The sequence below is a fragment of the Marmota monax genome, unplaced genomic scaffold (assembly GCF_021218885.2).
Source record: "Marmota monax isolate L192 unplaced genomic scaffold, Marmota_monax_Labrador192_F-V1.1 WCK01_AAM20220418_F8-fsc00021, whole genome shotgun sequence".
Classification (NCBI taxonomy): Eukaryota; Metazoa; Chordata; class Mammalia; order Rodentia; family Sciuridae; genus Marmota; species Marmota monax.
The window spans coordinates 18,768,819-18,781,106 of NW_026695228.1; the positions used below are offsets into that span (position 1 = coordinate 18,768,819).

General features: G+C 56.4%; 1 protein-coding gene across 3 annotated transcripts in view; it reads right to left on the reverse strand.

Annotated features, from left to right (window-relative positions):
• Nucleotides 1-14: 14 nt before the first annotated feature.
• The window catches only part of Scap (SREBF chaperone), a 53,560-nt gene continuing 41,286 nt past the window's right edge, over nt 15-12,288 (reverse strand). For all 3 annotated transcript variants that reach the window (XM_046436497.1, XM_046436499.2, XM_046436498.2), the window contains exons 5-23: nt 11,638-11,858; nt 11,350-11,455; nt 10,629-10,801; nt 10,164-10,290; nt 8,593-8,705; nt 7,581-7,675; nt 6,060-6,158; nt 5,706-5,924; nt 4,628-5,004; nt 3,966-4,154; nt 3,682-3,883; nt 3,496-3,611; nt 2,879-3,395; nt 2,719-2,804; nt 1,303-1,385; nt 1,057-1,223; nt 844-924; nt 512-718; nt 15-427 (exon numbers count right to left, since the gene is read on the reverse strand). In XM_046436497.1, the coding sequence (XP_046292453.1) occupies nt 182-427; nt 512-718; nt 844-924; nt 1,057-1,223; nt 1,303-1,385; nt 2,719-2,804; nt 2,879-3,395; nt 3,496-3,611; nt 3,682-3,883; nt 3,966-4,154; nt 4,628-5,004; nt 5,706-5,924; nt 6,060-6,158; nt 7,581-7,675; nt 8,593-8,705; nt 10,164-10,290; nt 10,629-10,801; nt 11,350-11,455; nt 11,638-11,858 (3,424 nt within the window). In that variant the 3' untranslated portion in view covers nt 15-181. The remainder of the gene's footprint in view (nt 428-511; nt 719-843; nt 925-1,056; nt 1,224-1,302; nt 1,386-2,718; nt 2,805-2,878; nt 3,396-3,495; nt 3,612-3,681; nt 3,884-3,965; nt 4,155-4,627; nt 5,005-5,705; nt 5,925-6,059; nt 6,159-7,580; nt 7,676-8,592; nt 8,706-10,163; nt 10,291-10,628; nt 10,802-11,349; nt 11,456-11,637; nt 11,859-12,288) is intronic.

Consider the following 12,288-nt stretch of genomic DNA (forward strand, 5'->3'; position numbering starts at 1 on the left):
CAAGCCCCATCACGTGGTTTTTTAAAAAGTTTAATATCGCAGACAGGAACTGCTGCCACAAGACAACTCTGCTCCCGCCCTCAGTACAGGTCCAGTGCGTTGGCCCCTCATAGCACCCCAGCCCTGCTTGGGCAAGAGGCCCCCATGCAGCCAGCTGAGTGGGGGGGTCTCAGCTGCCTGCTCAGTCCAGTTTCTCCAGCACAGAGGGCACATATACCAGGCTGAGCTCGCTGCCAAAGTTGCAGACAATGGCAGCATTGTCCAGCACCAGGATCTGGCGGGCTGGCTGGGCCTCGCTGTTCTTTCCCAGGTAGACTGTCTGTAACAGGTCCCCGTAGTTTAGGTCCCAAAAGGAGACGCAGCCCTGGCCGCCGGTCACCAGCAGGCTATCTGAGATGACACCCAAACTTGCGCCACAGCCCAGGTCCTGAAGGCAAGGCCAGGAGAGGATCAGTGTCTTGAGTCTTCTCTAAAGCACCTGGAACCCTAGGCCCAGCCCCCACCTGCCTACCTGCTGAATGGAGTAGAGTTTGATGCCCGTGCTGCGGTCCCAGATGCTGATGAGGTCATCTAGGCCACTACTGATGACGCAGGAAGTGGTACAGGTGAGGGACGTGATATCCCCACGGTGAGCAAACATGTGGCTGACCCGGCTGCCAGTCAGTACATCCCATAGGCATATGGCCCCATCTTGTCCTCCACTGGCCAGCACCATGGTCTGGGGGAAGAAGCAAGGGAACTGGTTACTACGGGTGGACCACCTTTGTCAATAAGCATGTTCCAGTGGGTGGGGTCGTTACTTCTTCACGGAATAGAAAATAGGACCCTAGCTTTGTCCCTCACCTGGTCAACATACACAGAAGTGATGGCTCCTGAGTGGCCCTGCAGGGTGAAGAGGCAGCAGGAATCTTCCAGACGGAACACCTGGGACAGGAATGAACAAGCTGTCAAGTCTGGGATTTCCTAAGTTACAGTTTGGCCTGGAAGTGCCTCCATCATTCCTGTAGTACTCCAGCACCCCCAAGCCCCAGATACACGCGCACGCACACTACCCACTCTCAGCGTGTGGTCTTGGCTCCCAGTCACCAGGCGCCCTGCAGCAGCTTTCAGGGCTGTGATGGGTTTCTGGTGTGCACAGGGCACTGTGTGGGTGAGGCGAAAGGCCACGGTGTCACTGCTGCTGTACACGGGGGATGAGGAAGAACTGCCTCTCCCTGGAGTCCCTAAAGAAAATGGGCCAAGTGTGTAAAAGGCAGCTGTCTGCACCCCCAGCATCCACCCACCTGCCCCAGACCCTCTGACCTCTGAACTGCAGGGGGCTGAGTGCAGTGTGGGTCTCCAAGGAGAAGAAATCAAGGGAACCGTTGAGCCGAGCAGCCACAATCCTGGAAGAGAATAGCAGGGTGGCTCCCGCTCAGTGAGATGGAAACAACAAAGACAAAAGGCCAGTTCAGGAAGTGACAGGAGGGACTATGACCAAGAGGACAACACAAGGTGCTGAAAATATTTGTTGGAGCCTGAGTGTTTAAATTGTAACTCCTATTATTAGCCTCTCTCTGCCTCTCAGTTTCTTCATCTATGAAACGGGGACAATAGTGCCCACCTCACAGGGTGGCTATGAGATTTAAATGACCTGAATGTGTATGGTGGTACCTAGTGATTGTCACGTCCAGCTATGAATTAAAACAAAAACAAGTGGAGGAGCCCCGGACATTTCTGAGAAGGCAAACAGGACCTACAGCCACAGGGGCTGCTGTCTGTCTCATCATGTAAAAGCAGCTTTGACCTCCACATAGCCCACTGTTCCTTTTTCCATGAAAAAACAAGGATTTTCTTTTCTCCCAAGAATTCCTAGCCATAGGCTGACAGGGATAGGTATGTTTGCCCAGTGGCCCCAAAATTATGGAATGGAGGTTTAAAAAAACACCTTACTCCAGCATGTCTACAACCTGTGCCCATGGGGAGGGGAAAGGGGTGAGGACACAGCCAGCAGGAACCTTTGGGGTGACACAAGACTGCACTTTCCCTAAGAAAAGCAGCAAGGGAGGATTTCTCACAAGCTTGGGGGCAAAGGTCTGCAAGATTCCCAGTGTTGCAGGAAAGAAGGCAGCAGCCAGGGCGGACACCAAGAGAGCTAAGGCGGGTGGGCCTCCCCAACAACAAAGGAAAAATGGCTCCCGCCTACAGGGTGACACCATCTACAGCCAGTCTTTGAAGGACAAGCTGGCTTCCAACAGGTGAAGACCTGTTTGTTGGCCATGGCCTGAGTCCATAAGCTCACAGGTGGAGCCCCTGGGAGTGTGTGTACAGAGAGGAGTCAGGAACACCCTCAATAAGAGGGTGCCAAGGGGCAAGAGGAACAGGAGGGAGGGATGAAAGAGGGGCAGCAGCCAGGACCCAAGTAAGAGTTTTAACAAAGTTGTTCTGAAAATGGATTCTCTGCAAGTAAAAAATGCAGCTGAGACCCAGACAGGTTGGTATGGATCAGGTTCTAAGAAACACTGACTTTGGAAGGGTGAAAAAAAGAACACTGTCCTCACTGCCAGTTGTGACAGTGGCTGTGGGCCCTGTTGCAAGCACATCACACCCCAAAACTCTTATTTAGTCACCACCCCTCTGTACCAGGTGGACAGGTGTGGGGCTGGGCACCAGAAAGGAAGTCAAGTTCCATGCCAGTAGAGGGCAGCCAGGAGCCAGCAGGCAGCCCAGCACTCTTACCTTCTGTCCAGGAAGACCAGGGCTGTGATGCCAGAGGAGCCCTCTTCACTGCTGCAACACAGCACACCCTCAATGGCGTCCCACACCTGCAAGCCAGGAGGGGTGAGTACTACGCAGCAGGAAGGCCTGCGAGCCCTGCTAGGATAGACCCTGGGCTCACCTCCAACCGGCCACTGCTCCGCCCAACCACGATGAGGTTGCCCTGCAGTTCCAAGCTCCATATGGAGCCATCCGCACTGGGGGCCCAGGCAGAAGGGGAGCCCTTCTCAGGAGAGCCCCCTTCGTTCTCAGGGGCTAGAGGCAGCACGGGTCCGGGCGAGGGTGGGCGCAGGGTTGGCGTGCGCACAGTGGCCAGCGGTTCTTCCTGGTACACCCGCTGTACCAGGCGGCTGAAGTCATAACCTGGGACATCCCGAGTGCGGCTGCAACCCGCGCGGTGCCGGGGTTCAGGCTGAGCTGGGTCAGAGGCACGCGGTTGTGCTGAGAAGTTGGTGTCAATTAAGCAAGTGAGGTCTGGCTGGTCCCCAAAAAGGGCAGGTGGTGGAGGGCCTCGAGGGCGGTGTCGCAGTGGGGGGCTGTGTCCGAGCTCCTCCGGGCCAGCCTTCCCGTTGTCTGACAGCCGCTCCCAGCTCTCCTGGGCCTCAAACACGCTGTTGCTGCCACTGTCCCGGCGCTGCCTGTTGGGAGGGGGCCAAGAGGATGGGGTGAAATGGGGATGCACAGCGGGGTCCGGGGCAGAGCACCAGACGACTGAGGACACAAGGGGACAGCACCTACCCCTGGCGCGGGATGCGGGTGATGCAATCTCCGGTCTGTGCGTCCCACACACAGACTCGGCCGGCCAGGCAGCAGCTCACCAGCAGCATGCCATCACTGGCCAGGCACTCGATGTCCTGCAGGAACAGGCAATGTTGGCACAGGCTGTGCCCAGACACGTGGCCCACCCATTCACCCACTGCTCACCATGAGATGGCCACGCAGCACCAGCGGCAGGATCTCCGTCTCAGGCGGCGTGTAGCCATAGTCATCACAGGGCAGTTCCCCGCGCCGCCGTCGACCAGGGCCGGAGCCAGGCTGTCCGTAGTTGCGCGGGCAGAGGACGCGGTAGAGACAGAGCAACAGCAGCACCAGGAGGATGCCAGCGGCCAGCCCCAGTGCTGCCACCCTGTGTGGGAGGGGTGTGAGCCTGGCCTGTCGACCTGTCAAACACCAAGGGCCCACCCCACCTCACCTTGTCCTGTCCTTACTTGTACAAGGTAACGTCACGGTGGGCCTGAACCCCACCAGGCACTCTGGGTTCGCTCTCCCAGAGTCCCATGGGCACTGGCCCAGGTGGGGCCCAGGCGCTGCGGCCATCCTGTGGATGCCGTCCTTCCAGAGCCTCCCTCGGGTTCAGACGCAGTGTGACTGGGATGACTGGCAGCAGGCTGATGTACCTGGGAGCAAGCAGCAGGGACCACTCACTGGTTCTCCTGCCATTGTCCACCAGCCATGTCCCCTCCCTACTCTCCACCCAGGACTACTACTGCTCCCCAACTAGTCCTCTCAGCATGCACGATGGAGACAGGGGTGGACGCTCTGTTCTGGCACCCCAACCCCTGGCTCCCTCCCAGACACTAGCAGCCAAGCAGCCATCAGGGCCATGTAAGTAACTCCCTCACCCTGCCAGGCAGAGTGGGTAAGTCTCCTCTTGCCCAGGGGAAGAAGGAGCAATCACTCCTCAGAGCCAGGACTCAAGGCCCCCCTCTCAAGTGGTGGCTGCTGAGAGCTCCCATTCCCGTATCTCAATCTTGAATTGTTTTATTTGAAATTCAATGCATAATTCAACCCAGTGGACCTCCCACCTGAGGGGGAGGGGTTGGCAAGTGGACCACCAAGTGAGAGGGGCAGCCGGCACAGCCCAGCTCACCTTTTGGCTAGCGTGATGTTGTAGTAGCTGAAGAGCGTGGGCCAGTGGCGAAAGGACAATTTCCTCCACAGTTCCTCATCCTCGGGCCCCCAGGTTACCTCTGGAACTGGGCTGTCATGAACACCCTCTGCTGGACCCATACGCTCAGATGGCTCGCCTGGCAATGTCTGGTTCTCAGGTAGCTTGGGAGCATCAGGTGGAAAGAGGGAGAAGGCAGGATCCGGGTGGCTGGCAGGAAGCATGCCACTAGGCACAGGCATGGGGGCCAGGGCGCCCTCTCCCAGGGGGCTCTGTTCTGTCACCTGGGCAGCAAGGTAGGTACGCAGTCCTGCTGGGTCTGTGTACACCAGGACTCCAATCCAGACAACGGTGCCAGCCTGCAGAGGGGCATCAGGGCTCAGGGACCTCTGGCCTGGGTGTATAGAGAGATCATACAGGCCCTGGCCTGTCCTCTCCTTCTGCCTCCCCAAGTCCCCTCCTAGTGCCACCTGCTGGTAGTTGCTACTGGAGGGGCCTGGAAATCTCTGGAGCACCTTTAGCTTTGACACAGAACTCCCTCAACCCTAACCTCCCCCTCAGCTAGGGCTAGAGAGCTGCCACCACTCCCAGGTCAGCATGGCCAGAGGACCAGTTTGCCTGACCTGCTACGGAGGCCTCAGCCTCACTCCCCTCTCCCTCCAGCTTCTCAGGACAGGTGCTGCCGGCCTGGCCCAGCTGGTGATCTATTTTGCCTAGCATTCTCTGCTGCCTGCAAGTTATACAGCAGCCAAGGAACCACACCCAGGAAATACGATTGCCACATGGTGGTTCCAGTCTAGAGCACTCTGTCTTGCGGGCTCTAGTTCTTGGTCACTTATCTAGCTGATGGCCCTGGAGCTCCTTCTTCCACAGGTGCACAGGTAGGCTTATCTCCTCAGAGACCACCAGGATCTGGGCAGGGAGGGCACAGTGGGCAGCTCCCAAGGCCAGGCTTCAAGGGGCCACTAGGGCCTAAGAAGCACTGCTCCCCTTCAAGGCAAAGGGCGACACCCCAAGGGAATCTAGTGCTGGCATCCCAAAGGGCAGGGCAGGCACGTACCATGATGAGACGCTGTGCCAGGCGGGTACGGGCCAGGAAGTAGATGACACGCAGCCTCTTGGGGAGCCGCAGGTTTCGGAAGGAAGATGGTTGCAGTGTGATGGTATGGGGTGTGGACGGCCGCACAGCTACTTGCCTCTCCTGGCGTGCCGGCCGCCCGCCAGGCTTGGCTGGGGGCAGGCAGGCCTCTGGGGGCAGTCGCTTGTTCAGGTCCGCTAGCTGTGGGGCAATAGTCAGGCCTGAGTGCTGTCCAGAGACTGCCTGTGTGGAAGCACTGCCTAGGCCTGGGGTCTGCCCCTCTCTCACCCAGAGGCTCCCTGGAGGGCGGGAAGGGTGGAACTCAGCCACTCCTACCTCCATTCGGCGAATGTCAATAGACAGGACGGTGGTGAAGAACAGCATCTGGAGGAAGAAGTCAGACACCAGGCCCACGACAGCGAAGAGACAGAACTCCTAGATGAGAGCACACAAGGGGCACCATGACTGCATGGCAGGGAGCCCAGAGAGGCAGCTTCCTGGCTGCAGGCATCTCAGAAACTGCAAGGGAGTGGCAGGAAGGGCACAGGAGAGGCAGAGAGATGCTGATGCTGTGCTCTGAACGCGGAGCAGCCTGGGAGGGAGAGACCAGCTGCTCACCCCATCACCACCAGGGGGCAGCGCAGATCCCTCAACCCTCTCCAAAGGACTGGGAAAGGTGGTGCCCTCCCTGAATCTTCCTGTCCCCAGAGAGAGGAGGGCCTGATCCACCTTGGAAATCTCTGGGCCCATCAGCCTGCTCCCCAAAGCACCCTCCCTCTCACTGAGCCCTGACCCTGATCACATGCCACAAATCTAGCAAAAGTTCAGGGCTGTCCCAATTTCAGGGCTCTCAGAACACTTCCTGGCTGGTAACTGTACTGGACCAATGAAAGGAGAGGGCAGGAGGGATTTATTCTGCCATAAAACTGAAAAAAGTGTTCTCTCTGCTCCCCACGTCCTGTCAAGAGATGGAATGTTCTGGGATTTCCATTTTCCTCCCCTTCCCTGGTCTGTATGTTAAGATGACAGGGTGTGACATACAGTGGTTCTAGAGGTTCAGGATTGCACCCTGCCTGGCAGACACTGTGATTTTTTGAGGAGGAAAAGCCTGGAGCCCTTGTGCTTTCTTCTCTATCCCCACAACTGAAGGAGGGCACTTTGCTAAGGGCATGGGGTCACTGTACTATGGGTGGCAGTCCACCCCCAGGGAGACCAGGTCATGATGCATCTGGAGGCTGCAGCTGTGGGGCAGGGTGAGACCAGTTCAGGGACTCCAGTGTTTCTGCCTGCAATGGGCAGCCAGGGCTGATGAAGTGCATAGCCAGACGCCAGCTTTGCTGGGCCTACAGAGCCTCCTTCTGCTACTGGGCCGAATGGGAGAAAGCAGGTAGGGAAGATTAAGAGGACAGGGTCAGGCTGCACACAGTAGTGCACACCTGTAATCCCAGCAGCTTGGGAGGCTGAGGCAGGAGGATCATGAGTTGAAAGCCAGCCTCAGCAAAAGTGAGGCATTAAGCAACTCAGTGAGTCCCTGTCTCTAAATAAAATACAAAATAGGGCTGGGGATGTGGCTTAGTGGTCAAGTATTCTTGAGTTCAATCACTGGTAGCCCTCCCCCCCCAAAAAAAGAGGACAGGTCAAAGGCAGGGACTGCCCAGGTAGGCTCTTGATTCTGTAGCCCAATCAGGATTTACTGAGTGCTGCTGAGCCAGGCATGCCAGAGCCCTCTGCACACTCTGGGAAGGGGTCCCTTCTCATAGACCAGGATACTGCTGAAAGAAGGGTGCAACCTGCCTCAGCTGCACAGCCCAGCAGTTGGTTCAATGCTCAACCAAGCAGCCGGCCTTGGGGCCTTACCTGGATGGCAGGCACGAGGGTGAAGTAGCCAATGAGGATGATGCCCAACTCAGTTGCCATATTCTTCATGATGGACCAGCTCTCGTTGCTAAGGCCTGCAGAGGGCAATAACGGCATGGATGGGGGCAATATAGGACCTCCCTGTGCTCCGTGTCTGCACACCACCTCATGGTCCACAGAAGGGCAGAGGCATGGGGAGGGGGCCCAGCCCACTGAAGCTACAGGGCAGAGCTACAGCCATTAGAGGGAGAAGCAGGGTCCTGAGGAAAGGCAAGGATCACCACTCTAAGCACACAGAACCTCCATGTGCTTATCCTGTCTGGTCAGCATGGGTGACCTCAGCGTGCCCACCAGTGGCAGAGTGGCTGGAGTGGAGGACTAGCTGGCTCTTCCATGGCAAGTCCCTGGTCCCCACACTATCACACTGTTGCCTCGATAAGGCTCTGAGTGCTATGGGGTAGGGACTATTTCGCCTCATCTCTTCAGGACCCCTGTGCAGGGTCTGGCCTGTTAGACACTCACAGAGGTTGGATGAATGAATGAATGAACAGCCAGTCTCCAGCCTGTTCCTCACATACATGGGCTTTAGGAAGAGGCTGCTCAAGAGACCAGACATCCCGGGACAGGCTCTTGCTTTTCTCACTTTTCACAGAACTCCCAATCCCCAGCTCCCCACTGTGAGGTCAGCTGTAGAGGCAGCACTTCCAGAGTGACAGCCCAGGCACCTGGCGTAGTGTGATAGAGTGAGGCAGGAAAACACTAGCACTGGTCCAGATGCAAGGTCACCACCAACCATGACCTCTGCAGCAGAGTCTGGTTTCCTCTCTTACTGACCCATGAACCAGGACAAGCAGTGTCCAGTGACACCATGGTTCCTTGGGGCACCTGGTAACAAGCTGTCCAGGCCTGCTGGCCTGCTGAGTGCTATGTTGGCAGCCAGAGCTGGGCAGATTCCAAGGGCTCCATCTCCTCAGGGGAACACTAGCAAGAGGAACAGGGCCCCACGTGTTACCTTGGGCAATCCGCAGCTTCACCTCGAGGTCCACTGGGGTCGAGACCACCGACTTAGTGAGCACCAGCACATTCTCTAGCCCGATAACCACCACCAGGTATGGGAAGATCTCACTGGGAATGGAGGAGATGGTGAGGGACAGTGCTGTGGCAGGCTCCCAAATAGTGCTGGTTTTCACAGGGTTCGAGCCTCAGGAGGCTCCGGGGTTTCCAGCTTGTAGTGGAGGTTGCCGAGCAGCTCCCACAGGCACAGGGTGAAACCCTCCCTGCCTTGCCCTCACACGCCAGGGCCTCTGTCCGTATAGCTCTCGGCTTTTAGGCAGGTCCAAAGCCTTGCCAAGGCACCAACAATCATGCCAGTCCTCCCACCAGCACAGGAGGAGGCTGGAGGTGGCCCCTGGGGAGAGCGACCGTCCCACTGCCAGGCCATGCAGACTCTGCTGGCTAGAGCAGTGACTGCCACCAAGACCCACACAACAACTCCAGGCCCAGCCACCATCTGAACTAAAGGAAAGGGTAAAAAACGACCTAAAGCCTTTGCTCACAAGCTGCATTTGGAGAACAACAACTGCTCCTAAAGGACACCTCCAGGTAGCTGAGCCAGGGTCACGCTACTCCTGACAGACTCCAAGAAGATGGAAGTGAGGAGAGGTCTCAGGCAGGGATGAGAGAAAGGAAAGGAGAGAGAAAGGCTTGGGAAAGGAAGTAGGAGTTCCACTGACAAGGGAAGTGACAGAAACAACACAAAGCCACTCTTCTGTAGAGTGCTTGCCTGGCACATGCGAAACCCTGAGTTCTATCCTCCAAACCACAAAATAAATGGAAGGAAGGAAGGGAGTGGGTAAGGGAGGGAAGAGGGACCATTGGTCATTTTTGCTATAATCAGGCAGATAAGCCTAGATCAGGGACGGACCAGGGGGTCAGTAACACTAACAGGCAGGCAGAGCCAGTCAGAGAGGAGGGGACCAAAGCCTGAGAACAAACAGGGGAGGGCTTCCAGACTGACTCACAGAGGAAAAGCAAGGGCAGAACAAATACTACTGACAAAGGTGACGAGTCACAGTATTCTCATGTCTTTGACAAAGCTCACTCTAAGCCTACTCTCTGGGCATTTTAAATCTCTTAACAGTGAAAAGAAATGTACCTTTCACACCCTTCTGTGGCAAAAGCCGCCAAGAAGGGTGTGTGTGTGTGTGTGTGTGTGTGTGTGTGTGTGTGTGTGTAATACAAACACATCCATTACACATATGCACTATATACCCATGGATACACAAAATATATATTCCATATATACACAAAATCATATAAGCAAACACACCTGTGTATATATTATATGTATAGATACACACTATATACACACGTATGGATACAAACCAGCCCCTGGCCCTTCTTAACTGATCCCCTGGGAGCTTAAAGAGAAAGAATATGTACCTCTTAAAGGTAAAAAATTGCAAAGTGAAGACATTGGGGAACAGCAAGTGTCCAGTCCAGGGAGGGCCAAGTGCCCAGATGTGCAAGGTTCTCTGGCCTGAGGGCCCCCCTGTGGCCCAGTGGAACCTGCTGGGGACCTACCCGCCATTGAGGGTGGGCGTCAGGCCGAAGAGAGTGCAGAGCCCCACAGACATGAGTAGTGAGCTGAGCACCGTGACCACAGCGGCTAGGGCCAGGCCCCACTTGGACTTGACCATGTCGATCTTGCCTGGAGGGCAGAGAGGGCACATCAGGGCAGCACCTCCCCCAGCCCCTGGCCCTTCTTAACTGATCCCCTGGGAGCAGAATCTGCCCTGACAATCAAGGAAAGAGGTTCCTGGTTTAACCACGAGAAAGGGACAGTCACAGACACTTCCCAGTCTCGTGCACTTGACATACTCTTTGGGAACTCTAATTCAGGAAGCGTCTTTCCCTAAGAAGTAAGAGGAGCCCTGGACCCACCTGAGCCCCTGAGACTCTAGCTTTAGCATTTCCACATCTCTACCCCAAGCCCCACCAGAGGCAGGGAAGTGGGTGATGTAGAGACGCTCCCCGCCATGGACCTACGTGTGGAGAAGTAGATGTAGGCAAACAGGATGATGTAGGTGGTCACAAGGGGAATGAGCTCAGCGATCCCAATCTCCTCCTTGAAGTGCACATGGACCAGGCTCTCTGCACGAAGGCTGCAATTGGGGCTGGGATGCAGGAGCATGAGACGGGCACGCAGGCTGCCCAGAAACCTGGAGACGAGAAAATCTCTGGAGGGGTCCTTCTAGGCCTCTCTCCCCCATGCCGGGAAGAAACTTCTCTAAGGTTCTAAGCTTCCTCATAGTCTCCAGGGGTGTTGGAAGAATTACAAAGCTGGCCACGTTGTCTCAGGATCTCCCCGTCCTTCCCTGATCTATTATGCCACTCCGATCACCAAAGGCCCAGGAGGCTCAACTGGAGGCCCCTCAAGTGTCCTTTCAACTGAGGAGGGCCGCCTGCTGTGCTCCATGGGGGAGGACTCAGCAGTTATCTGCTGGGGCTGCCTGCCTCGCCTGGAGAGAACTGGAGGAGACACAGGGACACTGAACTATTAGCCTGCTTCAGTCCCTTGTTCTTGGCCAGCCATCCAGCCATCCCCATTTGAATGCAGCAAACAACATCCTTTGCTCTAAGGGATATAACATTTTACCAGGAGGCCAAAACACTATCCAAGTTGTCAGGGGACACTGTAAGCAGAACAGGGGCCTCTCAGCCTCGTGTCACCATGGAGCAGTCAGAACCCAGAGCCTGATGGCCTTACTTGGCATGGTAGCGCTGGAAGACCAGGGTGATAGTGTAGGAGACCATCCTCTTCCTTGTGTAGAGGCTCACCCCGCTGTACTTCCCAGGAACGCCAAACAGCAAGTCTGCGGGCAGAGACCAATGGGCACTGACAAGGAATGGCAGCCACTGCAGGGCCACCAAGGGCCCTTCCCCACCCCCACCCTTGGAGTAAGGGCAACCCCTGATCTGCCAGAGCACCCATCACAGGAGAGATAGTGGCCAACAGGCTCCCTCGTGGGTCCTCAGGGAACCTGTGCTGGGGTACCCTTGAGTGTGGCTGAAGTCTGCAGTGTTTTGGGCTCATGCTGGTGGATGGTGCCAATGATGTCAGGGTCAGCATGGAAGCGTTCCCGGTCATTCTGCCAGAAGTTCCCAGGGGACAGCAGTAGGCAGCCATGCTCAGGGAGTAGGTTCCGGAGTTTCTTAAGGCCTGGCAGCAGGTCGGTCACCTGAAGGCACACCTCCTCCAGGCTCCTGGTCCCAGAGCTGTTCAGGAGACAGGACAAGGTATCTGCCGTGCCCGCCAGCGCAGGGCAGGCCCACCGCACTTAGGGAGCACCTCTGCCATCAGGGGAAAGTACTGCCAGGGGGTCAACAACCAAACCACGTGGCTGCCTGGGCTTCCAAGTGAACATGGAGCCCACATCGCCTCCAAGGAGAGGAGGACGTGGAAGAACAGGCACAGCCCCCACAATAGCCAATTTAGTGGGCAAGGCGGGAATAGGGAGAAATTTAGGGTGTTATTTAGTTCACCAAAATCCTTGTCAAAGTCATCAGCTAACTAAAACCAGGTAGTGACGGCCTGCGAAGTCAGAGTGCTCCAGAGGCCGGGAAGTGGGCTGGGAAGTGGGCCCTGGGTTAAGGTTTCTGAAGATGTCCCCAGTTGGAGCTCGCTTCTTGTTATCAGAGCCATTAT